At 41.1% G+C, this 27427-nt stretch overlaps 8 protein-coding genes across 8 annotated transcripts; 3 read left to right on the top strand and 5 right to left on the bottom strand.

Moving 5' to 3' along the window:
- Nucleotides 1-3030: 3030 nt before the first annotated feature.
- SS1G_02145 (hypothetical protein) lies at nt 3031-5408 on the top strand (the record flags this gene model as incomplete). Its single annotated transcript, XM_001595881.1, has 3 exons — nt 3031-3096; nt 3146-3572; nt 3619-5408. 3 exons carry the CDS (start codon nt 3031-3033, stop codon nt 5406-5408), a joined length of 2283 nt encoding a protein of 760 aa, XP_001595931.1.
- Nucleotides 5409-7086: 1678 nt separating this feature from the next.
- On the bottom strand, nt 7087-7380 carry SS1G_02144 (hypothetical protein; the record flags this gene model as incomplete). Its single annotated transcript, XM_001595880.1, has 2 exons — nt 7087-7166; nt 7314-7380. The coding sequence occupies 2 exons, from the start codon at nt 7378-7380 to the stop codon at nt 7087-7089; spliced, it is 147 nt and encodes a 48-aa protein (XP_001595930.1).
- Nucleotides 7381-8708: 1328 nt separating this feature from the next.
- On the bottom strand, nt 8709-11343 carry SS1G_02143 (hypothetical protein; the record flags this gene model as incomplete). The annotated part of the gene is made up of 3 exons (XM_001595879.1): nt 8709-10571; nt 10623-11227; nt 11337-11343. The coding sequence occupies 3 exons, from the start codon at nt 11341-11343 to the stop codon at nt 8709-8711; spliced, it is 2475 nt and encodes an 824-aa protein (XP_001595929.1).
- Nucleotides 11344-12368: 1025 nt separating this feature from the next.
- SS1G_02142 (hypothetical protein) lies at nt 12369-13265 on the top strand (the record flags this gene model as incomplete). Its single annotated transcript, XM_001595878.1, has 1 exon — nt 12369-13265. The coding sequence occupies one exon, from the start codon at nt 12369-12371 to the stop codon at nt 13263-13265; it is 897 nt and encodes a 298-aa protein (XP_001595928.1).
- A 660-nt stretch (nt 13266-13925) lies between these two features.
- Nucleotides 13926-14827, bottom strand: SS1G_02141 (hypothetical protein; the record flags this gene model as incomplete). Its single annotated transcript, XM_001595877.1, has 2 exons — nt 13926-14741; nt 14798-14827. 2 exons carry the CDS (start codon nt 14825-14827, stop codon nt 13926-13928), a joined length of 846 nt encoding a protein of 281 aa, XP_001595927.1.
- Nucleotides 14828-16023: 1196 nt separating this feature from the next.
- Nucleotides 16024-16809, bottom strand: SS1G_02140 (hypothetical protein; the record flags this gene model as incomplete). The annotated part of the gene is made up of 1 exon (XM_001595876.1): nt 16024-16809. One exon carries the CDS (start codon nt 16807-16809, stop codon nt 16024-16026), a length of 786 nt encoding a protein of 261 aa, XP_001595926.1.
- A 1932-nt stretch (nt 16810-18741) lies between these two features.
- Nucleotides 18742-22592, top strand: SS1G_02139 (hypothetical protein; the record flags this gene model as incomplete). The annotated part of the gene is made up of 2 exons (XM_001595875.1): nt 18742-19199; nt 19256-22592. 2 exons carry the CDS (start codon nt 18742-18744, stop codon nt 22590-22592), a joined length of 3795 nt encoding a protein of 1264 aa, XP_001595925.1.
- A 973-nt stretch (nt 22593-23565) lies between these two features.
- On the bottom strand, nt 23566-26063 carry SS1G_02138 (hypothetical protein; the record flags this gene model as incomplete). Its single annotated transcript, XM_001595874.1, has 6 exons — nt 23566-23839; nt 23967-24027; nt 24378-24709; nt 24821-24984; nt 25053-25436; nt 25512-26063. The coding sequence occupies 6 exons, from the start codon at nt 26061-26063 to the stop codon at nt 23566-23568; spliced, it is 1767 nt and encodes a 588-aa protein (XP_001595924.1).
- Nucleotides 26064-27427: the final 1364 nt, after the last annotated feature.

Here is a 27427-nt window from a genome sequence, read left to right as displayed (position 1 = left end):
ATGAAGGTTGGGATATTTATTAAGGCAAGACTTGATTGATCTTGAAGCTCATGATATCGATCAATTTGTAAGATGTGCTGAAGTTCATGAATAATTCCAAAATTGGTTCACCGCTTTGGCAGAAATGAGGTTCGACTAAATTCTTCGATAAAGTTATGATACTGATTGGATTCCCTTTAAAACATCTATCTTTCTTCAACAATAATACCTAGTCTGCCTCCACGGCAGTGGCCCCCGGAGGGCCAGCGGAGCGTCATTTCAATTGATCCTATTGATTCTTGAATTCTTTATGGGGGCAAGCCCCCAAACCCCCTTAGCTCGCTTCGCTCGAAGATTTAGGATTTTATTATATTGGTGACATTTACGATATTTAAACCCTTCTTAACTACGTATCTTGTTATATTAATAAGGATAATGCCTCCGTAGTATTTATTTCAATACTGTGATCTTTAAGAATCAAGATGTTTATTTTGGATGCGAGATATTTTTGATTGATTCATCATTGAGCGTCTCGGTAGGTAGGTAAGTTACTTTTAGTTTTACCGGACTCCGATGTACCGGAAATCTACTGTACTCCATACTTACTTGCTTCTATTCCATATTTCCTCGATGTTTCAAAATATGTGTATTATTAGGTCAATGCAAGTTAATAACCAATTATTTTGATGCGATGAGGGTTATGTGTAAAGAAGTAAGTGTCGGGGATTAGTTGATTTGTTCTTTATTTGTTTGTTATTAGGTAGGTAGGTATCTTCAGTAGATCGTTCTTGATTCTTGACTTATTGAATTCTTGGGTGACAGCGGGTGGAAACATTGAGATGGATGGACGGCGGTAATGATAAAGTTTGAGAGTTGTATTGGTGAATTTGGAATTCACATGGTGATGAAATCTATTGGAGTTTTCGTTGAAAAGTATCTGATTTGTGTAAGGGTATAAGGGTGTAAGAGTGTAAGGTTTATTTAAGATGAAACGTGCGAGTACGAGTAGATATGAACAGAGTAAAAGGGGAATGACCTCAAAATGGTTCATGCTATCAATGGTGGGAAGAAGAGGGAGATGGGATTGATTAGTGGGTGAATTGAATGATTGATTGTCGATTAATTGGTAAGAGGTTCACATTCGGGTACCTGACGGATAAAATGATAAATTCAAGCAAGGTACGTGATTGATTTAATTGGTGGAATGAATGAGGGTTGTGTTCTGACTATACCATTTTAGAATAAGTGCCAATATTGCTAGACTCCAACTAGTAAAGTTTACAATTAATTCCCAGACATTTAACCAATCAAATGATTTGTATCCTCAGATTTAACGCGGGATATGATTATCCTTATCAAGCAATGATGATTTATTATTTCTACCTTATCATGATTGCTTGAGACTTGAAGGAAGTGAAAGGAACCAATCATGTAATAAGATGTAGTATTCTCGGTACATACAGTACGGAGTAATGCTTCATGTCAAACATCAACTATGAGATGCATCTGTTCATCCATTGATTAATATTCAATCTTGGAATCTGTATCTATAGATACTTCTTATCCTTTTATCCAGTCATCTACTCCATACGCATAGAGACAACTTCAAACATCTTTTCCCTCACACTTGGCTTCTTGGCGCATTGTTTTGTATTACAGATAGAGGATAGCTCAGTAAAGATCTAAACCGGCTAAACCCTTTCCTCACCATCAGCCACCCAACAGCCACTCATAGCCACAGAAAGGTACGAGCGTGTCAGGAAAATCAAAGCGAGCAAACCGAGTGTCGCCTTAAAATTGTCTCAGTTGCAACTCCACCATTCGTTCATTCGTGCATTCATTCATTCCCCTCCTCAGTTCTACGGAAAAAGCTTTAATCTTTCAAACAAGATCATACAACAAACATCTCTTCTTTCCTTTTGTCTAGCATATCTCCTCTCTTCCTCTCTCCCTCTCTTATCTCTCCATCTTTTCATCCCAGCAAACCTCATTTCTACTCATCAAACACAGCTACATCCGAGCACCAAGTCCTCTAGCGAGATCAATTGAAAACGATAGCCTTTGCGCGCCGCTGGACTACGCACCCAATCAATGTCTCATATTGGATAGTTTGAGGGAAAGGGATAAACTCGTACTCAGTCACTACTCACTCTCAATCAACGTTCATTTTTCGATTTCAATCTTGTCATTCGTTTATTATCACCATATACTCAATCGCATTGGTACTATAGGGAATCTTCCATTGATCAAAAGAAAAATCAATTCCAACCGCCAACTTCCGACCATTCCACAACGACCTTCCTGACAGGGACCGACGATCAAACCCGCGCGCTTCAGAGTAACATACGAAGGAAGACATTCTCACAAAAAAGAAACTCAAAACAATCAATCCCTTTTTTATTGTATTGATCAAGTCAAGTCAAGTCATGTCAATTTGATCTTCAATTTACAAAGACTTTGATATCATCAACTGACTTGGTCCCTTCATCGCTTCATATCATATGAAGAGTGAATATCTCGTCGCAATCATTTCCAATTCGTGAATAGTCACAAATTAACCAAAACATGATTCAACAATAGAAATAACCTCTTTTTCTTTTTTTCTATTGTGTTTCTTGCTTAGCTTTAAGCCACGGTCGATCCGAACAATAACTTATATCCACAATCCTACTGTCCTTAACGTCTTCATCCGTTTATTCGACCTCCACCATCCAAGACGATTCATTGTCTTACATCTCTTCATATCCCTTCTCTTCTCGATTGACCTTTTTTCTGAAGACCAGATACTTTGACAATTACACAACGTCTCAATTGTACATCACCTTCACTTAACCCGCACAAGTCGATACTTCGCAGGCGGAGAACGACAAGTGCATTTATAACTTCACAACATTCCTTTGGTCGAGGAAACCCACTCTTTACAAAATATCCAACAACCCTTCACCACTTCAATTCCTTCTTTTCTAGCCAGGTGCTTCGACATTATATCAATTGTCATCGTGGCAGAGCCAAACGAATTTAATCAAACATATACCCTTTACTATTTCAATCATGGGTTGCGGTTCCAGACGTGTCAAGCCAGATGACTTACGTCCAGAGCAGAAATGGGACTTTATAGTAAGCTTGGATTGAGGTTGAAATCAGGACATAACTAATTCCTCTACAGAGTCTTAACGATTTTAAATCAACATCTTATTTTACTCCTTTCGCATATGCATATCTATGGATCTCTTTGGGTATATCTACCGCTGTCTATGGTGTGGATACCTTCACTGCAGTTAACCTTTTAGCTTTCAATCGTTGGTCGGGTGAAATTCAACCTAAAATTCCCCTCAATGTTTCAAAATGGATCTTCTCTGGATGTATCATTGCCTCTTGGATAAATCTTGGTTTCGAACATTTACGATCGTGGAGAGTCATGCGACGAGGGGCGGTTGCGGAAAGTTACTTGGATAATCTTGCGGTTCGACTTGAAAGTGTCAAAATGGGAAAGAGTGGTCGAGGTTGGAGAAGGTTCTTGGTCTTTGCCGAATTGACTAAATCCAAGAAAGGAACGGAATATGTTGCACTATTTACATATTTCGCTTTTCAATGTAAGTCGCATGAAAAATCTCGATTTTCCCATTCTAACAATTACAGCTTGGATTCGGGTTGTATTTTGTCAAGGACCTCGTCAAGTCATCAATGCATTAACTTTATACTCGGTCTTTCAAGCTAAACTTGATCCAACCGAATCCGATGATGTTGGACATGCTCTATTAACCTTCTTCAAGAATGTTGGTATTCTTGCGGAACAACAACATCAACAAGCAGTTATCTTGTCTGGTATGATCTTCACACTCATCGTTTGGATATTCTCCGCTTTGAGTCTCATCCTCGCCATCTTGTTCTACTTATTGTTCTTATGGCATTATATTCCAAATCGCGATGGAGGACTTACGGGGTACTGTGAACGAAAGATTAATGGTCGTTTGACAAAGATCGTCAGCGCCAAGGTCAATAAAGCTATCGAAGAAGAGGAAAGGAAAAGGAAAAAGGCACTAGAGAAAGCGGCAAAGAAAGGGGAGAAAGTTGCTGGACATCAAGCTACTCTTCCAACACTTTTCGATTCAAAGGATGATGACAAACTTCCGGACATGCCTATGCTTAATAGAGCAGACACGATGGCGACGCTACCACAATATACATCTCGACCAGGTACACCAAGTAGTAATATTCCACAAACAGCTAGCTTCGAACTCGAGAAAATGGATCAAAAACGACCATTACCTCAAAGATCTATGAATGGATCAAGTTATTCTTCAAATGCTTCACTCGTGAATAATGCGAGCGATATGGGAAGGTTACCAGATTTACCACCACTCGATACCGATATGCCATTTCCTGGTCCGCAAAGAACGAATACTGCAGGGTCTCAAGGTAGTCAATGGCAACGTGGTCCACAACAAGGTTTTCAAGGTCCACCAAGAATGGAATCTGCAATGGGTGACCGTGGTTTTACAGCAAGTCCATTTTCTTATGCTGATGGAAGAAATACTCCTGGATTCCCTGGACCACAAAGACAAAATACAATGGATTCTTATGGAAGACCAATTCCTCGATCACATACGCCTATGGGTCCTGGCCCAACTCCATCAATTGGAAGACGTACACCATTTGATCCTGCTATGCAGAATCCTCAAAATCGTATGATGTCACCAGTGGAATATGGATCAGAATATGGACCAGAATATGGGAGACAAACACCATTCAATCCGGCCCTTCAAAATCAAGGTCGTTCATCACCAGCTCCAGGGTCAGAATTCGGAGGACAAAGACCACCATTTAACTTTTACAATGATCAAGGGAGATCATCTCCAGCTCCAAGACCTGAGTTTGGTGGACCAAGACCACGTTTCAATTATAATGATCAAGGGAATTCATTACCTGGTACTGAATCTCATTTCGATCGTAGAACACCATTTGATCCAAGTCTACAAAACAATGGACGCTCATCTCCTGCTCCATCGAATATGAATCAAGGATATGGCCAAAATACTAGAATCCCGCCATCAAATAACCCAAGTGGATACAATGCATTCAATCCGAGTTCAATAAGAACAAATTTAACTTCATCAGAACAGCAAGAAGAACAAAATGGTTTCGACTTCAAAACGAGTAGAATTAATCCTCCTCAAGTTCGAAATTTTACGGAACCAATTCCTAGAGCTGCTACTACTGGACCGGGTCAAGTAAGGTCGACTGGGAATAGAAATGAAGATTATGGGGATGAAGAAATGGGATCTATTCAACCACCTAGAAGAGCGGCGACAGAAGTTGGAGGTTTTGGTGTAGGTGAAGGAAGTCAACAAAATCAAGTTCATCAAAGAAAAGGTTCTGAACCATCTGGATTTGGATCAAGTTCAGCACCTTGGGGAGGTTATAGATGAAAGGGTTTTAGAAGACCATTTTAGTGATTCTAAGTGAGCGTATAATCTGGGTTTGATGTATATTCGAGGGTGAATTTCCAATGGGAGGTATTTACAGCGATGGATTACACACTATGGGAATGTTCTTTGTGGTTTACGTTCTAGAAGGAGATTTATATCTATTTACGTTCTTTATGAAGATGAGGAAGATGATGTGGATGAGGATGAGGATGAACCGGAGATCTTTATAACACTTGTTTATGTGTATGATGGGAGAGTCCGCTCGTGGGGTGGAATGTATTACATTAGAAGAGAAGGTGGTATATGATCTCCGGTAGCATGATAAATGATTAATACGATAGGGTCGGCTATTGAATGAATGGTTTGATGATATGTAGTAACGGTGGATCTATTGGTTTGAAGGCGGTGAGATTCGGGGATGAATGGATGGATGAATGGATACTTACAAGTTAGATACCTTTGGCGTAGATATCATGAGATAGATATGTAGATGGTTTGAAGAGATGAATGATACCTTTACTATTGTCCTTTTAAGTCCTGGAGATAATTATTATGAATCTTTTTTTGCTTTTCAATATATACAATTTAAAAACAAAAATAATTAAAAATGATTTATTTAATTTTTATAAAAATATTAACTTATAATAAATTATTTTATTATTTGATAACGTGGTTTATCAGCGAGTCGTCACTTTTTCACTTATTCAACCACTTTAAACTTATTTTAATCAACAATTATTGAATCAATTGATTTAAACTATTAAGAATCTAATAATCTAGGGTCTATTATATTATTAGAACAAGTTCTTGAATTGTGACCAGTCTTTCCACATTTACTACAGTATCGATTAGTAGATGATTCCCCATTGGAATTTCCTCTATTTTGACGCTCGTTGCATCGAATCTGAATATCTATCTTTTATTATGATATTATATCTGTAGCTTCCTGACCAGTAAGTACTCCTCCTTGATGTAATTGAGTTTTTTTAACATATCGATATTTGCTTAATACCTCATTTGCCTTCCGAAGCATACGAATCTCTGCATTTAAGAGTGTATTCTCATAAGCTAGTTGTTTTATACCTTTAGCTAATGCAATTATAGTTTCGAATATAAATGTAGGAGAACTTGATTGATATCGAGCAATTCGAGATTTTATTAAAATTGATTGTAAAAGAGCTTCAATTGGATTGTAAAGTATTTGAGAGACCCAAGAGTTGGCAGATTCCAAAAGGATCGATGGAGGGGTAGGTGTGCGAATTCGAATATCTAATTTCGAAAGCACAGTTTAAGGATCAAATGGTATTAGTCCTGCTCCTCGAAAGCCAGCTTTCATATTCTGAATTGTAATCGATTGTTGATATGCAGCTTTGAAAGCTATAAAGAATTCAATCTTAGAAATATGATTGATATATACCTTGTTAAACTTATCAATTTGATAATTATATAAACATTTGAGTATATTAAAACATCCAATATTAAGTGGTTGAGTTAAATGATTTGAATGCGATAGTAACTTTACATATATAATGTTATTTGATTTGCAATATAATTGGAAAGGTATCGATTCATGACTTTCATACCTATCCAATACTAACATTCAATATTTGCCCTTTCTTTGTTGACTAGTATATTTATCGAAGTGCTTTAACTATTTTAAACCTGTCTCATTATTTGTTCATTCATTAGAAATAGATTTAATAGTCCAATCCGTAGGAAAATCGATTTCGGTATACCAATTGGAAAGATGAACTTGTCCTTGAACTATCAGAAATGGAGGTATAGTTTCACCCTCTTCATTACTACATATAATTGCCATAGCCTATTCTCGATTGCCTAATTGTATTACCTTGCTTCTGCCATTTCTTTCAGAACTAGTTACAACTATTCCAGAGCATATTATACCCATCATAAAGCCGGTTTCGTCGAAGTTGTAGAAATCGTAATCTTGAATATCATATTTCGCCTGCATATTCGATACCAATCCAAACCACTCTTCAATAAGCTTGGGATCTTCGCAAAGAGCTCTTTGAAAGTTATAAATACAACTAAAACATATCTTTAATTTTATATAATACTTTACGAATCGATAAGCCCAGAGCTTTCCAACTCTCTTCATACCTCTTGATTCGAGAATATAATTCGCTATATCTTCTACACCACTTAATTTAGATACAAATCCTTTTTTATCTATATCGATAATATACTAAATAAACACCTCTTCTTCTTTTTCAATAAAATTAAGATTATTTGCTCGAGTTTCCATTTTATGAATTCAACCACTCATTCTATCTTGTAATGTAGTTCGAGAGACTTTGTAGATTTTCGCAGCCTTTCCAACTGTAAGATTTTTTGATTTTTGAATAACTTCAATAGCTAAGATTATTCTGGCCTCTTTTGATTGTATTTCCATAATAATTCGTTGAAATATCGCGTCTTGAAATTGAATGATAAAAGATATTGAAAAAGTGGCGACTCGCTGATAAACCACGTTATATAAACCTTTGTGTTTATAATTAGTCAGGATCGCTGTGCGGTCCTGGACTGCCAGCGCTCCTCAGCGGTCCGTAACGTGACTTAAGGTCACGTTACCCTAAGTTAGTCATGTGACGCGGCGTTTGATGATAGCCGTCGTAACACTATCATATCTCTCTCGTCTTCAAATATCTCATCTCATCTCCATATTAAATTCTTCGCCTTCCATCCATTCACTCTCTTTTTTCTCAAATAAACTCATTAAGTAAAGATTAAAAAATATCAAGAGGAATATCAAGAGGAATATCAGGCATAATTATTGAAATAGATATTATATTATATCATATTATAACACAACATAACATAACAAATACAATCTGTTTGCTATATAAGATTATTTACTAAAAACGTTTTATAATACTATACGATAGGATATGGTACAATACAGCACAATACAATACTTGATAGGTAATATGACTCGACTTACGAAAGCTACGAAAGCTACAAAAGTATATCCCGCCGCATCCCAAAGTATTACATATGAAATTTTTTAGCCAAGAATTCAAGGTAACGTGGGAAAAGCGAAGCGAAGGTTAGGAAAAGAAAAAACAACAGAAAAAAAGTTCAAGGAAAACTATACATGGATGGACATTGAAAAATTATTCCACATGATTCATCATTTTGCATCCACCCCCCTTCCCCCCCACACTCCCGGCCCCCTCCCGAACGCCAATACAGTGTATCCTTCCCTAACCACCAATTGACCCGACTGGGTACCATCCACTCTATCCCTCCCGTTCAATAAAGTGCATCACATCATGATAACTACGCAGGCCCAGTCCTAGCCAGAACTTCACTCAAATGCTTTAAATCATTCTGTGCCTTTTCATCTCTCTCCAAAATACTCCTGATAGCTTGCCATTCCAGATCTCTCATCTGGTAAGCTTGTGGCATCAAGAAACTAACGGTTGGAGCTCTCGCATACTCGCCCAATATCCTCAACGCAACAGCTTCACCTTCTGCTTGTGCAATTCGTCTTTGTTCTTCTGCATTTTGCTGTTGATATCTTTCATCAGGTTTTCCAATAGGAGTCGAAGGGTGAAAACCACCTTGAGGAACTATAGGACTAGGAGACATAGCTGGACCTGAATGATTTATTGACATTTGTCGTTGAGCGATCCCACCAGCTGTAAGAGGACTGTGAGGATCAGCTGAACCATCAAAGGATTGAATTCTTGAAGGTTGTTCCCATCCACTGCGAACAACTAAGGTTACTAGTAACGAAGGCTCTGGTCTCTCTTCCGGCAAGTTGTGTTCTAAAAGATTGACGACGAAATCCGGGATATTGCCAGGTCCAGGAGGGACTGGAACTAAATATGTATCACGTACATTTCCAGGACCTTTGTTAGTAAGTACTCCATAACGTTTCTTGTCATGAAAGTAACTATACAGATCAAGGAAATCTGATGATGCGGAGGTTGGTGTGATGTTAATAATGACCACATCAGATGGTGGACTATATCGAAGGCCACATAAATATTCATTGGCTTTATCAGCATCAATCCTACCATGAACTTTCAAATCTTTGTGAAGAAGCTCAGACCATGGTGTTTGCATGCGATTGCGACTCAAATCGGGACCAGCAACTTGTTTGGCATATGCTGAGAACTTTGCTACAGAATCCATGCTCACTGTACCTCTCCAAACAATATCCGGATCTGGATTGTCTTCAACTGGAGAGTAAGGTGGTGACTCGTTATCATCTTGAAGCATCTTGTCAACATCAGGATCGTCTCCAGGTCCATTCGCAGGCGGTGCATTTCCAGACATTCTTCTGTAATGATCCATACCGCGCTGTTTGTTGGAAGAAGGATGAGGAGATTGAACACTCGAGAAGACTTTGTTGATATCAAAATTTCCTGTTGCTGAACCTTGTGTGGAACCCTTTCTTAAAGCTGGTTGCTTGGTATCAATATTCAAAGGTGTTCTAGGTGTTGATGAAGTGCGACCTTTATCTCGAGATGGATAGTCCTCAGGAATTTCTGGGACTTCAACCTCGTTTTCTGGTGAGCGAGACCTAGATCTATCACCCATACCAGCATTCGGATCCAACATTTCGCGTCGACGTGCTGCAGACATTGGAATATCGGAGTACTCGTTAGGGTTGCTGTCTCCTTCGATAATTTCCTCGCCCTTGTGAGTTCTGCGAATTCGAGGGCCATCATCCGTAATCATGATCGATTGTTTATCAGCTCGTGCCTTCATAATTGCTGTCTCACGTTTCAACTCATTACTCGCCATATCATCAGTCGTCATGACCGCTAAGGCCTGGGGTGTTAATGACTGTGACAATAAACCATTACAAAGTTCTTGATTTTGCTTTAAATTGGAAAATATCGAGCGTATTTGTTTGATGGAGGCTGACTTATTTGGGTGCGTGTTACGAACGGCTTCTTCTATTTGAATAGCAAGTCGTTCTGCCTTGGCATCAATGGTATCATCAGGTCGTAAGGTGTAATAACGGTCTTCGATAGCATGTGGGATGGCTTGAAGTAAACCTTTCTTAATCAACGTTGCCTGACCTTGTTGCTCGGCTTCCAGTTCCGTAATTTTGGAAGGTAAATCTGACGGTGGAGATGCTCTAGGTGTAGGACGAGACATAGTTTTGCGAACTTTTGATGAAGATTCCTAGGATAAAGTCAGTATATCCCATCTATTCAATCACGATGTAAGACTCACTTTGATAATCTCTTTATCCTGTAATTCATCATCCCTTGCCTTTCGCTTTTGGTTGGAACTCTTCGCAGGCGAGTCTTTCTGTGGTTCCTTCTTGGCTGGAACTGAAGGGGATTGTATTTTTCCATTGGCAGGAGTTACATCGCTTTTTTGGTCACTTGATCTTTTCTTTCCTTTCTTTCCCTTCTTCCTCGCGGCTTCCTCTGCATCTTGTCTCTCTTGCTCTGCCTTTTCCTCTTCATGCTTCTCTTGTCTTGCTATCCAAGGTTGTTCACCTCGAGCAATTCCATCTAGAAGCTCCTTGTGGGCATCCGGCGCACATTGTTCGCAAAGGTATTTATCTGGTGTATCTTCCTCATATGGGCTCACTCCCACGCAAACATTATGTTGCCAGACAGCGCAATTGTCGCAAGCGATCCAAGCAGCTTCATCATCGTCCGTAGTCGAAGTAACTCCACAGACACAACGAATAACCTCAACTTCTTCTTCCTCTTGAACGGCCGTCTTCTTTCCACCCTTCTTTCCTTTCTTTTTAGTTTCGACAGGTTGGTCAAGCTCATGAGCTTTCGGATGTTGTCCTTTTGTCGCTCGCGACGACTTCCTAACATCTGTACAATCCTTGTTAGTTACCTCGTATAATCATATTTGGGGGAGCATATGTGAATTCCTTGCGCAAAGCAAATGGGGGTGGCCTGCGAAGAGGTTGCCATTACTTACCAGCCATAATGAAGGATATTATCAAAGATACGAAGATTCAGAACTCTTGTGGAGGCGAATTTGATTATTACAAGGGATGAATATGCGCTCTGGAGGTGATTTCAAAGTACGCGTTGATGAATTGATTTCACGCGATCACTGGCTCTACGAACAAGCTATGGAGTTTGTTGATAAAAGGGCAATATGTAAAAGAGAAATGAAAAGCTATCAAAAGGGAATGAAAAGCTTCTCTTTGTAATCCTGCCCAAGTACACAAGAATGAGGTCGCGATATTTGCTGCGCTTTGCTTTGCTTTTGTTGACAATCGGGACAAGCTTCAAGCTTCAAGCTTCAAATTTCAAGAGAATCGGTCGCGTCTGCTGAATGCGCGCAAGGTAGCTTCAAAACAGCTTGAAAGGATGGATAATTGATCGTCACAGTGGATTGATGAAGGTATTCGAAATAATGCGACAATGTATTACGATATTTCGATATCTTGGATGCACAAAAAGGCCTTTGGTTGTCAGTTGAACTTTCGGTGTTTATGTTTATATGACTCCAGTCGAGACACGGGGAGAAGGAAAAAAGGAAGGCGGCGATTGATTAATTTTCACCAAGATAATGGATAATGAACAATTTTGCGGTAAAGGTAAGGCAAAGAGACGAGGCTGGCTTAGAAATTCCAAGGTTTTCCAAGGTGCGGGGATGTGATCATGTGATGTCGGGGAATGTGAGATCCGATATGGAGCTGTTTGTGGCTGTGGCTGTGCAGACGGATGAGTTAAACTAATTAAGGTCTAGCGCGTGCCAGTATCCAAGAGCTTCCAGCTTGGACCTAAGATTACTGGACATTGAAACTGTCAATGAGCTTCAGCCTCGAAAACAACCATCTCGGAATACCTTCACTTCCTAATTCTATGATATTCAGGAACTTTAGCCTTGGAATCCGAAGTCATATTAACGAAACCAAAATAGCTGGAATCTCGAATACCTTTACCTCCTGAAACAGTATTCTTGGTTCCATAAACCGTTACCCAAAACACAACAATTATCATGGCGGATGTTCGTTCCCTTCTCAAAAATGAACGAGCTGCTCGTCGCATACAGCATAAACATGCTGGTTATTCAACCGCTGGTGCTCTAATGTGCCTTGTCTGTCATTTACAAATGAAGAGTGAATCATTATGGGAAGGACATTTACGATCACCAGGTCATGTTATGCGATTATCAAAACAAGAGGCAGACCGTGAGCGCAATGCGAGAGCAGATACAAATGGCAGCGAAGAAATTAATAGAAAAAGAAAAGCAGACGATGAGGATGAGGATATAGATTATGGGTCAATGAAAAAGCGCAGTAAAGCTACAACCACTGCAATGGAAGGATTTTTTGTGCCAGCTACAGAAACATCAAAAGAAAGATCTGAATCTCCCTCAAAATCGGCGATACCCCATGATATGCAAATTCCTTCTCGTCCCGCAACACCAGCAAAACCAATCAAGTCGCCGCCTCCGGTCAAACAGGCTACAGTGGATGAGGATGAATGGGCAGCATTCGAAGCAGATATTGCGGCTGCAGATGTTCCAGCAGAGATAGGATCGGAAGCTATCATATCTGCACCTGCAATGACCACTGCAGAAGTAGAAGCTCGATCCGCGGAAGAAGATAAGAAACATAGGAAGGAAAAGCTAGAAGCAGAGTTGGAGGGGGATAAAGAAGATGCCGAGAGGAAACTACAAGAAGAGTTCGAAGAAATGGAAAGCTTGGAACAGAGGGTCAAACGGTTACGGGAGAAAAGAGAAGCTTTAAGGTCGAAAGAAAGGGAGGCAGGCGCAACGGAATCAATGATAGCTTCATCCGAAACTCCAGAAGCCAAGGATGCATTGGAAGACGATGACGAAGAAGAAGATGATGATGACGAGGATGATTGGGATGGATTCAGATTAAGGTGAAATCCAAATTTGGATTGTGTAATACTATGGAGGCTGGTCATGTTTGTGTTCGATGCGGTCCGATTATACCCTATTTAATAAAGCAGGATACCAACTCCTCTGTTATGAGGATGTAAAAATCATTTAATACTTTATGAGGGTATACTGTCCTTGGCACTAAAGCAGTGAAGATTACACTTTCGTGGGAAAAGAGCAATACATTTATAGCAAGTGCTAGCATTTTACCTCTCATCAATGATCGTTGATCAAAAAGCCTTTGACATGTCTTCGACCAACACAATGCCACCAGCAAATGAGAATTTTCTCTCATTCCATTTCCAGTTAGCCACATATACACGCTCATATACTTGCTCATGTACCTCCTCATTTACCAAGCAAGAATTGACGTCAGTTTGATTTCTTCTGCTGTCTATTCTTTCAACTTCCAGCCTCGAGCAGACGCTGGATGTTGAGACATCAGCGTCATTTTAATGGAAGTCATTGTACTAGCATTTGAAGTTTTAGCTACTTGTTACGACTTGAAGCAATACAAGAGACATTGAGACCGTAAGACTTCAAGGACATAGTTGTGGGAAGTATTACAAAAACCAGGCAATCTATTTCATATTATTCTCAAACAAACAATTCCCACCAGGACTCCAAGTACCCATCAATTGCAAATCAAAGCCACTTCCCTAACCACTGTAAGCCTTGCTTCATCGAATCCTCCAAGCACGCTCTCTCTTGAGGATCATCAGGATTACCTCTCACAGCAAACCCATGACGTCCAGGTTTGTAAATCCGATGTTCCATCTCCGGTACGCTCCTCCCCTTCTCGCCCTCCTTATGAATCTCCTCAATAATACCTTTCGACTTAATATTAACCGCAAGATCATTCTCCCCCCATCCATAACTAACCGGGACAACCAATCCATCTACGTCCCTTGGAAATACCAAATTACTCGGATGCAAAGCCACCACTGCATCAATCAATGGTTTCTTCCCTCCTTCAATCGAAACCATATTCTCCTCAAGACCAGCACGAATTGCATATCTTCCTCCCCAACAAAATCCTACCATGCCAATTTTCCTCTCCCCTTTCGTCTCAACCCTCAATTTCTCAAGAAATCCATTACAAACAGTCGTACACCTCGCTTCCTTGTGTCTTCCCATCCACATCAAAAAACTAGGCATACTAGCCAAAATCCCCGTATATTTCCCCAACGTGCCCTGTTTTGTCGCATCAACGGGAATCAATAAATCAGCAACCTTCAAATTTACAGGATCCCCTTCGAAAAAATCAGGGAGGTACACGAGATATTCCCCTGATGCCCCGTAGGCGTCGGCGAGGAGTTTGTTGTTGGGAAGGAGATGTCCAAATATGTCGCTGTAGATTACTACTGTGGCGCGGGTAGTGAGGGGGTTACCGACGACGTAGGTGTTCAAGCCGTGGATGGTTTCTTCATGGCCGATGGGAAGGCCGGCATGGATCGTTCCCTAGAGGGGGATTAGTTAGGGGTTTTTGGGGAGGAAGTGGGTCGATGTAATCTTACCTTGATACATTCATTGCATTGTGCACCCATTTTGTAGATTGTAATTTGCAGTTTAGGGTTTGGAAGTTTCGTACTTGATAATTAGAAAATTAAAATAAGAATTTTCCTACTCGCGGTCCGTAGTAAAATAGATCTCAATTGCAAAGGGGTAATCGCTTAAAACCCGTCGGCTCGTTTGTTTGTTTGCTCGTTCACTCACTCACAAAAAAAAAGCCGAATCGAAATAAAATCTCCAAATAAATCCAATAATAGATAAAAAAACTCAGTTATGTGAATATACAATTCCTCCTCCCAAAATACGATTATCACTCTACATTTATACTTTTTTAAACAATCTCATTCCTTTCCATTCCTGTACTTCAGGGGATTCGGCCGTGCAAGCCATAACTCGGCACTTTCTCGCGCTCGCGAAATTCTCGGCTCGGTTTGGGTCTGGGGTCTGGGGATGGCTTTTTTGTGCCCCAGTTTTATTATTTTATTGCGAGGGTGTTGGCACGTGATTGATTCGCTTGCTTGGAGTTTGGGAATTGTTATTATTGAGGGAATAGATTGCGTGTAGGTGGGTAAGGTGGGGAGGTGATAAGATCTTGCAATCTTATGTACGCTTAGTGGTTTATCAGTATGTTGTCACGATTCACTATTAGGATTGATGGTGTTACGATGGTAGCAAACTGATTAATTAGGAGAGCTTAGGCCTTGTGCAAACACGATCAGATTTCATCGAATTAGTATGTGATCTTGGTCACCTGAAGATCGTATGCGCACGCACCATCAGAAATCACGTGATAAGGAGCCCTAGGAGCTTCGTGCTCAACTTAGTTATCAATTAGTTTACCTACATTCTACTTGATCTAGTAACGAATTCACTTTCAAGTGAATACCAGTGATAACCAGTGATAAAGCCTTAACCCATAACTACCAATCGACGAACCTTAGGCAGCCGCTGCCTTTAGTACAGTATCGTTACAGGTTCCTGCGTAGCACGTGCACAGGGCACTAGTCCTATTAGGACTAGATTGAGAAGCTCTCTGTAAGAGAGCTTCGCACTTCCGTAGAACTTAGAAGAGAGATTAACCTACTAGACCAATATTACCTCAGTTCTGCCCTATCAGCTTCCCACTATTCCCTGTGTAAGGTCATTCCTTTTAACAGATTTAAAAGATTTAAAAGATTTAAAAAAAGATCAATAACTATAGATTCGCATCTGCTTGAACCCCTCACCAATCCTAATTAAAAGTATTGTTCTGCCTACTCTTAGCACCATAACTTATCCCCTTATTATCCCCATTGTGAATTCCCACCGTGCTCCCCGTGTTCCCCGACTGATTAATAACCGTCCCAACTACCCTCCCATTCAACTCCTCCTCCACCGAGCTCTCAAGCCACGGATCACATCCAGATCCCTCAACAATATCTTTCAGATCTTCCAAATTCGCCTTGCTAATCCCCTTGCACTCCTCATTACTCAGCGAGCGCAACTTCTCGCGTTCTCCCTCGGGCATGATACTCTCAAGTCCATCAATCAACTCAGAGATGTTCGCTACAAATTTATCGAAATGTTCTTTTTTGTAGAATACCCATTTGAGGCCCTCGTGCGCTTTCGTTATCTGAGTTTTACGCTTATTGAGAAAATTCTTAAATCGGGCTCGAGTTTTCGCCAAATCTTGAGGGATGCATGCTTCTGGATCAAGTGTCGATGCACTATTTCCATCGAGTTTTTTCTGCACTTTTTCGGCTTCTCGTCGTGCTTTGCATAGACGATCGTGGATTTCCTCAAGTATGCGCATTATAGAAGCGAGGTTGCTCGGATCTTCATTGGGGCTCTTGCTGAGATTGTCGATCTGAGTTATATTGGCTATTTCACCCCAGCGGGAAAGTCGCAGTTGGATGATATCGAGCTTTAGCTGATGCGTTTCAAAGTCGTCTTTGAATTCTCGAGCGAGTTGGATGTAGCCTAGTGTGTCGATGGCAAATTGGAAAAGGCCAATTGCTGTACTCACGTTGTCTGCCATGTTTTTTGATGGAGGAGAATAATATTAATTTGTTGAGTATGTGTGTGTATTAGAGGTGAGATTCAATAAGTTGAGAGGAAGAAAGAAAGGAATGGTGTCAACAAACTACTGGCACTGAGATGTCAGAGATGATATGTATACAGTTTCACGGTCTGAGTTAGCAACTAGTCGTTTTATATACTCCTTTTTACGTTGGTCTGAAAAAAATGATGTCGAATACCTACATATTTCAAAGTCCTTAGTAGATTAATTGTTTGGGCATCATTTTCTTTTGGATTTGTGTGCCTACTCATATTTCTGTAGTTAGACCAGTAGATGCGAGCCAGCTGGTAATCATTGCGAGCTGAATGCATGTCACTCACAACGCATATGCATATGGTTCAATAAGGAAGAGTTATGCAGGAAGGGTGGGGTACTCCATAACTAGGGTGTGGAAGCCCACAGCAGAGCCACGCACGTTAACTTCAATACGCTAAAACCAAATCCACTACTTTGAGGCTGCGCAACGGTTATCTGCCCCGCAGATAATGATTTGGTGGGAAATCTGTAGGCAGTCTATTGATGAGGCGGAGTAATTGAAGAATCCGAACAAAAATTTGTAAATTAGGAGATATTTATTCCAAACAAATTTGTGAATTATTTCTATATTATTATATCAGCCTTTGTGTTAATCTTTTGAAATTACATCATTATATCGATCTATCGGTTAATGGATTACCTACAAATACTCTGTCTCGTTGAAAGAATTTGAATGGATATCCATTGATTATTTGTAGGGCAGATAATATCCTTAGTAGATTATTTACAAGGTGGATTATCTGTGGACATCCATGGATGGCGGATTATTTATGTGCAGCCTGACTCCCTTCAACAGGTCATAAGGATGATAACACCGAACAGGTCTTCATGATACCAATGAAGAGCCTCATTGAAGGCGAAGTCGTAGGTGATATTGTCCACATGAAACAGTGTCCCTTGAATCTACTGCCTTGTCCATTCATCGTAGTGTGATTCTGATTCGCGGTAGTTCGCTAACAACTCCCTGGCAGTTCTTATCTTTTCTCATCATCAACCCGTTGTGTTAGGATCATCCAAACAATTACCTGCTTGCACCATAGCAGTTAATGTTGCATGCTAAAAATACCCACTACAGTGGCAGGTAAGCAACAAACAACATGATATGCATTAGTTGTCACCCATACCTCCAACGCGAAGCTGTTGAGCCGCACCAAGGACTTAAGACGGCCCTGTGTCAACAAGAATACTATAGATCATATTTTCCGTTGTAAACTCTAATTTCTCTTTCCCGCCATGAACAGCGGCGCAATGTCTGGGAAATAGCTACAGCATTAATCAACACAGCAATATTGGGTTTGGTGCAGGGAGTCAACTATGGCGGCACCTTTCACTGTTAGTTTCAAGTACCTGTATTGCAAGTCTTATAGCTAGTAGGACTGACATTTATAGACGTCAACGACAGGCCCGGAGAAAATCCGACTCCCAGGCATTTCGCACTGCAGACACACAATAAGATCAAGGAGGAGTGGGAAGACCTTGGAACTTGCAGATGGCTGTTGCAGGAGCACGGTTTTCAGTCATGGTTGAAAATGAGTGCAAAATATTCCTTTCTCTGGATTTATGGTCGTCGTAGGTACACATGAACGGCAATACACAATCTTGCGCTAATTCCTGAATAGGAGGGTGTGGGAAATCAACCCTGATGTAGGTGCCCACTTTGACTACCATCATCCTATACTTGTGAATGAGCAAGAATTCATCTTTTTGTTGTTTTGACCGTCTAACTTGTTTAGGTCTCGTGTAGTTGAAAGCATATATCAGGATCAATTTCCAAAGAGGGGTCCCGATGCTATCCACCTACTGTACTTCTATATCGGCCACGAAAAAGACCAAAAAGGTGACAAATTTCGAAACATGTTGATGACCTTTTGGGAGCAGGCGAATAATAAACCCGAGGAACTATCCGTCAATACCTTCGGAAAGGATTGCAGTCTACAGAAAATTGAGAGCCAGCTACATAGTCTGCTTGCTTCATCGAAACGCGACATATATATCGTCATTGATGCACTAGATCAACTTCCCCCAGATTCTCAAAACCAACTAATTAGTGGGCTCAATACCATGGTTGAAATCCTCAAAGAACGATCGGGCGGTCGTCTAAGTGTCGCTATCAGTTCTTCCGATCACACTGGTATCGATCAGCTACGAGAGCATAAGCTATTTTGTCTATTTCCTATCGAAGTTAGACCGGAGCACAGTAAGCGTGATATCAAAACGTACCTGACACAAAAACTCCAATCGGCACTGTTTCGGAAACATCCAAATCTTAGAACTCAGGTCTTTGACAAACTGATAAAAGACGCAGATGGAATGTCAGTATCATATCATACATCATTCCCTTTTACTCCATCTGACATGAAGACTTCAGGTTCCTATGGGTCCACCTCCAAAGATTGAACATTTGCAAGATGGAAATGAAATCACAAGTCTTACATGCCCTGGAAAGTCTTATTCCACCAGAGGGAATGGAAAGTATTTACCAAAAATATGCCGAAGATTTTGAGCTATTAAGAGACGAAATCCAACGGCAAATAACTCAAAGGGCAATCGCTCTATTATCACAAAGTACAGGATCAATATCAATAAAGGTCGTTATTGGAGCGCTCTCTTTGGATAGCAATGGAAGAGTAGAACCAGATCTTCATCAGGAGCTAACCGATAATCCTGCTCAAATTGTCCGTTTTTGCAACTACTTGCTTCGCATAAACGACAATCTTGGCATCTTTGAATTCTGTCATGGAACAGTTTTTGAGTTCTTTAGAAGTTACAATCCAACAACCTACAACCACCGGATTGCCAAGATATGTTTATCTCACTTGGGCTCGTCAGAATTCTCTCAAGGTCCCAGAAGTGACGCTACGTGGTACAGTCCTGGTAGCCTAGAGCCGATTTTACGGAGTCATCCATTTTTACAGTTCGCATCTTCTGAATGGGCCACTAGCATTAAGAAGAGCTTCGCATCTCAGTCTCCACAAGACCTCAAAAAAAGCCACTCAGACGTTTTGAAGCTGCTCAAGACACTTTTTGGGAGAGGCGGAGCAGCCGAAGAAAAAGGGAACCTGCAACTGGCGTTCCAGGTGCACTTGCTTAATATGGGCAAGATAATGCCGAGAGGAGTTACTCATGACCATATCGTCAGCTATTTTGCTCTTGTAGATTTGTTTGATATTTTCAAAGAAAAGGGATGGTTCGACCCAAAGAAACTTGACAGCGATGGGCTGAGGCCGATCCATTGGGCGATACGAAACGAGAAAGATTTTGGCGATGTTGCACTCACTGTTGAAAAGTTGATCCAGTATGGCGCCGACTTCAATGCGACAGACAAGGAAGGCCGCAGCCCGCTCTACTACGCGGCTCATTGCGGGAATTGGCAGGTAACACAACTACTAATTGGTAGGAAAGCAATGCTTAATACTACAGACAAAAATGGAGAGACCGCTTTGATTGCTGCTTGCAGGAAGCATCATGAGAATGTTTTATCGCTTCTCCTAAATGCTGGAGCAGACGTAAATATAAAGAGCTCGTTTGGCACTGCTCTACACGTCATTTCCTTGATTGGATGTTGTCGTTGTGCTGAAAAAATACTGCTCGATTGGAAGAAGCCAAAGACCATTCAAAGGGACGGGCCATTTGGCACTTCTCTGCATGCTGCGGCATTTTACGGTCACTCGGATCTTGTTAAGATCCTTTGTTCACAAGGTATAAACTTTCGTGCAACGCACAGAACATACGGGACTCCTGTGACAGCTGCGGCTGCGGGGCTCAACCCCGGCCTGGATCCGGCCCCTTTCAAGAAAACTATTAAGGAATTGATCAAATATGGAGTGAAAGTCAATGACCAAGGGGGTACAATCGGACCCGCTCTTCGTGTAGCTGCATATCATGGGAGCCCAGAGATCGTTCTTCTACTTTTAGAGGAAGGTGCCAAGGTCCGCAAGGCAAAAGGACCAATGGGTACGGCGTATGAAGCTGCAGAAGACCGTGGGCACAAGGGAATTCAAAGAATTTTATTGGAAAGCGATTCAAAAGCCGCATATTACGGTCGAGCACATGCGTCTAAAAGTAGTGATCCCCAACAAATTAATCGCAAGGCGTTTAGGGCAGCCGTCAAAGCAAGTAGCATGGACAGAATCAACATCCACATCAAGCAGTTGATCAAATTCTTTGATAAAGAATATAAAAGAGGTGATACCAAATTTCTCAGGGCATTAGCCAAGCTTGGTAAGGACGCGTTCGAGGATGTGATAATGTTGGCAACAGAGTCCCGTGATAACAACCACACGGCAACGAAGAGACAAAACCATGGCGGCAGACTGTCACTTCGAGGCCTTCTGTATAGAATTTTCTGTATGATTTCAGAAAATGAAGATGGCGAGTCGGTCTCAGGAGCTCGGTCCTTGCATGAAACGTCTTCCCATCTCCACAGAGTGTCATCTTTTGTGCAAGATGGTCTCGGAGAGCATTTCCCACAAGTTTTAGACAAAATGACTCAGGCTGCAGTGAAGATCTTAGAGAATGCCATTGCGAGCAAGGACAGAACTGTCATCAGATTGATCGCTGAAACATGGGTCGAAGCACTGAACGATCTCGTCTCATACCCTGGCTTTGGAGAGCCAATGCTGAATATGGTCGTTCAGAAGCGTGCGAACGAACTGAAGGGACATTTGATCAACCTAGACCTAAGTCCGGAGGAAAGGTTGAGCAAAGCTGAGGCCTTGGCTATGGTCGGTATTGAACTACTTTTGATGGCTGTTGAGCGCGGTAAGCGGTTTAAATATTTGTCCTTTGTCATTTCGAAGCTCTGGATCAAGGCTCTCGATGATGTGGAGGAACTTGGTGAAGCAGGACAGGCGCCAATACGGGAATTTATACGAATATTTCAAGAACGATTCTCGAATGCAGTCATGATCGGAGATCAAGTCAACGCCGAGGTCTGTACACAAGCTGGTATTGAGCTCTTGAGAGCAGCATCGTTTAGCCCGAGAAAAAATTTGCTGGAGAAACTAAGCAATGAATGCGTGATACTGATAAATTTCTCTCTTGAGCAAAATATGGCGTATATGGTAAACACGCTGATCGACCAGAGATTAAAAGAATACCAAGAGTTCTTGAAGGATGATAAGCATGTCGAAGCTTTTGGTCTCGCACTTGCAAATATTGGGGTTCTCCGTGCGGCTATTGAGCAAAGAAGTGATCCCACTACATCTATATTACAGTCAACCGTTGAATCGGCTGTGGAATGGACGCAAGAATTTCTCACCGACCGTAATAAGTCTACTGCTGAACCAGCCTCAAGGCAGCACCTAGGAGCCATCGTTGACGCCCTTATCAGCTTGATTGCGATAGCTGAAGAAATACAGCCCGGCCGATTGAGAAGTTTAGCTTCAAATATTCTTGATCTCGCGAAACTTGCTCTAAGCAACGACTATAAAGAACTTAATGAGGTTGTCAATCAGCGTATTGAAGATGCTGATCAAATTGTCTCCCCTTATGAGCGAGAGGAGCGGTTAATTCAAATTGCTAGAACAAATTTTCTTTTCCTTGACATAGCATTATGTACTGAAGAAAGAGATACCATCATTCTGGGGATACTGGAAGGGATGACTTCAGGCAGTTTGATTAAGATGTTGCCGGATTTTGTCGAAAGAGATGAATTAGCAGGATATGTTAGAGCTATTGAGTTTTTACAATTTAATGCAATTTAGAACTCACACATCCTTTTAGAATCTTGGAGACTGACTGAATTCATTCTTTCAGTTGTCCATTGCTAAATTTTCTGTACGTTGAACTTTTAAATTGATGTGCTCACGGAACTTCTTCTCCCTGACGTTATGATAATGCGTGTGAAGTGGTCGATGGTCATGAAGACCAGTTATTTATGCTGAAGAGAGATGGATGCTAGCCTTTCATAATTGATACACTTCTTATGATTGTTGAAAGGCTTCCAGAGAGTCGAAGTCCGTCGCCATTGCGTTGTAGCAATGTTGGTGTTGTGAGAAGAAAAGAATTAGAAGTTTATTACAAGCATTAACCAACATCCCTGCATCTTGCACGTTTTCATGTTACGTCGGACAGTAACATAGATCACGTTCTTGATCACATGATCAAGAAACCGACAAATTGAGATCGGCTTTGCGGTGATCGAATTGTCGGGCTTATAGCCATCGGTTTTTAAGGAGGTACAAAGGTCTATATAATCAAGATGGATTTCCTTTGTATAGAGCTTCGTGCTCAAGATCAATCATTTAGTATACTCTACTATTAGTTAAGAATTGCATCATTGTCATTACTTAAGTTCCTGTTTGACATTTAGTTATAAACCACCTCGAGAGCCTAGAGCACTTCCACGTGATCTAGACGGCAAACCTCGTAACAGTCAAGGGGACCAGAACTTATACTGAGATCTTTATTGATGGATATAATGCGAGATATATCCTCTTGATCAAATTCTCCAAAACCTAAATTGTTAGACACACTGATCATATATCGGTACCCAGTCCCTTTGATCTCCCACTGTTCACATGAACTCCGACCCCGATCTAAAACACCACCCAAAAATTGTATATATGATAACCTTATAACTCAAAGAAACTCCGCATCAAAGAAAACAATCAATAAAACGATTATCCCACCTGCCGACGAATAGATATAATAATGCAGACTATTTATGACATAATCTCAATTCTCCATACCCTGCGCGGATTCAATCCATTCATACCAATTCACATCCATGTCCAAATCCATATTCATGTCTATATCTCCAAAAATGCCGGATGAAAGGTCTACCTCAGTCCAGGGAATTGACATTGCATCTGGAATTGCGGATTGGTTGTACCAGTCAATTGGGACTGTGTCGACTGTTGCTGGTGTATGTATTCCAATGCCCGATCCCTCGCCTTCTATTTGTTGAGGTTTGCCAACAAGTTCACGCCAGCGTTCAAGGAAAATGTTCCTACAATTTCCGTCGTAAGATGGCACGGGACTTGCTGGAAGCGGTATTTCTGCATCATCTATTTCTAGCTGGATCGCTGAGTACGAATCCTCTCGTAGACTTTGGAGCTCTGCTACACGATGTTTACGTGTCTTTGTCATAAGCTTCCGCAGCGGGACCCAAATCCTTGAACTTTGATCTCTTTCTGTCTGATTGGTAAACTTTGGAGGAATTAACCATTTACTATGAAGAGCAGCCCAGGCTCGTTCAATGATGGGAGACCATCGACGTCGCGAAATCTCTATCAATAGGTAAACAATCGCATGCCAATGAGTACAAGTCTGAAAGAGCCATCTCCAATGTCGACATTCTTTCTTGGAGTTGAGAGCATGGTTGTATTCTGCTACCTCGATGGCAGATATGAGTAGCTTGGTTCGTATATTTTCTGATTGGTTCTCACTGGGAGAAGAGAAAAGGACTGGGAGATTGAGAATGAGATTCATTTTTGAGACGACCATGCGGGCTAAAGTAGAGAAACACCACGATGCAATGTTTTTACCCCCCACATCAAATTTAAGAAAATGTCGGTCGACCAAGCCGTAGAGATCATTTAGGAGACGAATTTGAGTTTCCGCGGTCAGAGGGCTTTCTCCCATACTGGAAACCATCAGACGTCTCATAGCATCACACATCTCGGCCGAAATAACTGTGAGAGTCATATCGGCTACGCCCTGACGCACTGATGGCATGTTCTTAGTATGAGGCTTGAGGTCGGCATCATCAATATTGAGTGGAAACTTTGTGTCAACACTATTGCTAGTGGTGCTTAATTCCGTACCTTGATCCTCTGATGCTCGTAAATCCAGTAGACAAACAGCCCACCATACTCTTCTACGAGTTTCAATCTCGTAGGGTGTAAGTTTGGTAAAATGGGAGCCATCCCGGTGGAGCCCTAGTGCCTGTGCCATCCTTATGACTAGGCCAGTCATCATCCATACAAACCTAGGACTTTCCTGGCGTCGAACAAGAAAAAGAAAAATGACCAGGGCTTGTACTAGAGTCATATCTGGCTCGGTAAGAAAGTCGGCTTTTGCAAGAGAGTGCTCTAGGCCAAGTCGATACTTAAAACTCAACTCGGATTTCGTACAGTCGAAGTTGGCAATGATCTAGTGATAGGACAAAAGTTGTGAGAATAATGACTAATATTTGACGTCCCCAGACTTCTCAAACTCACCTCATCTTCCTCCATTGACATTATTGTAGCATAGTAGATGGAGAACATCAAAGCCTCGTTTGCTGGCGTTAGTCTCTTTTCTTTATTTTCACGTAAATCACGAATTTCCTGGGTAAGAAGCGGAAGATCTACGATTCGCATGAATATGTGTATGTTTTCCGAATACACATTCAACAGAAAGGGTATCTGTGACGGCAAAGGCCGTAATTTCGAGAGATCGGAATCCGAAAGGCTTAAGTTATGTTTGAATAAGAACCCGTGCCTCTCCAATGGCGTTCGTTCTTGTTCCAATGTGGAGATTGTCTCCTCGGAAGGTTCTTCCTCGTCTGATGAGATATCAGATTCGTGTATAGCCCCACGAGCTTCCATTTGTAACCCCTCAATCTACTCTAAGGTCAACCAAACTAGCTTGTCTAATTTATATGGCAGATTTGATGGGGACACCGTCAACCAACCTACCTCATCGTTCATACGTGCCCAGAAACCACTGCTTAAATAACGACTTCGGTTGACATCCCTTAGGACTAGCCTTCCAAATTTGTTCTGTACCTCAGAAGTACTTGCTACATTCGCCAAGGTATCTTTCTGACCGTCGGTATTGTGATCAAGATTGAGATATGAAGTCTCAGAAGAATCAAGTTCGAACAATTCATTGCCATTGGAATGCGCCGATGTAGCATTGGCTTGCTCCAGCTGACCTTTTAGCTCCTTGACCAAATTTTCAAGGTTATGTAATCTCTCAATAACAGGATCTACTTTGGAGCCGGTTTCTTGTGTTGGCTTTGCACTGTTTGATGCTACTCCCAAGTTACCGGCACGCTCAAGGCGACGAGCCCATCGAGGAGGTCGGTCGGTGGAAGGGACAACGCATGGAATATTCGCCCTTCGGCAATTCGAACACGGCGACAACTTGTCACAACGAACCTTTCGACTCCGACAGACAACGCAGCTACGTAATTTTGCTGAATTTGTCGTCGGTATCTTGTCGGATACCGGGGTCGAGGCAGCCATTTTCTTGCTGTTGAATAACTCTCATATACGTAAAATACCGAACTGGTTCCTACCAGTGCAATAAAGGACGACTTGTTGTACGCCTTTCTGATATTCAGGGGTAGTCTTTTGAGAATATGGGATAAACCTGGCCTGACATTTGCTCACCGAATAGAAGACGGCTGTGTTCTATCAAGAATGGAGAATTAAAGCTCCATGTAAGCTTGTAAGCATGTAAGCAGGACTACGGTGATCGATACTGCGTGATGAGCCGGGTGTATCAACTGAACAACGACAACAACATCGAAAACAATGTCAATAAAATAAGTACAACAGCAACTAACTTTTTAAGAGTTAATCTTCCAATGATACTTCTTATTATGAAGGGTTTGATGCCGTTGTTACCACATCACTCAAAAACAGATATAAGAAGATAACAGAAATTCCAAAGTGTAAAAAAGTGATGATATGAACGGGTAAGTTTAGCACGTACAGTACTAGAGCATGAATAATTAGCCAAAGGGTTTTTTACACTAAAACTTAATCATTTCATTTATATATTTTGATAATAAAGAAATTTATATTATTGAATCTGTTAAAGTGAATGGTTCCTGCGTAGCACGTGCACAGGGCACTAGTCCTATTAGGACTAGATTGAGAAGCTCTCTGTAGGAGAGCTTCGCACTTCCGTAGAACTGTTACGAGGTTTGCCGTCTAGATCACGTGGAAGTGCTCTAGGCTCTCGAGGTAGTTTATAACTAGGCGTCAAGCAGGGACTTTGTTACGTGACGGTTGTTATCCCACTAGTGGCTCACGTGCACTAGCCCTGTATATAAAGACCTTCTTACTTAGAATCTTCTTAGTTCTTTAGTTTTAGATTCTAAGTAATTGAATTGACTCCGTTTACGACTTTTCCGTCACATACTTAAAGTAATGACAATAACGATATGCAATTCGTAACTAATAGTAGAGTATACTAAATGATTGATCTTGAGCACGAAGCTCTATACAAAGGAAATCCATCTTGATTATATAGACCTTCATGCTAATCGTCCCCTTGGTCCCCTCGGTCACTTCGATCAAGAGACCGAGGGGATCTAAGGGACCATGTGATTACATAATTGGTCACATGATATGAGATCCGAAGCCGTCGTAACATTTGATACATGAATATACAAATTTCAAAAAATAAATTAAAAGTTTTTAAACATTATTGAATATCGAAATGTTTGAAAAATTCAAATTTTAATTAGATATTTTCAAGATTCAAAATTATTATGATTTATTAAAACAAATGAGTTTTGGTGTAAAATGACCTTCGTGTAACGATGCTGTACTGGAGGCAGCGGCTGCCTAAGGTTTCGTCTGGTTGGTAGTTGTGGGTT

This window comes from Sclerotinia sclerotiorum, genomic scaffold (genome assembly GCF_000146945.2).
Source record: "Sclerotinia sclerotiorum 1980 UF-70 scaffold_3 genomic scaffold, whole genome shotgun sequence".
Lineage (NCBI taxonomy): Eukaryota > Fungi > Ascomycota > Leotiomycetes > Helotiales > Sclerotiniaceae > Sclerotinia > Sclerotinia sclerotiorum.
This window is presented reverse-complemented; position numbering and strand designations above follow the sequence as displayed.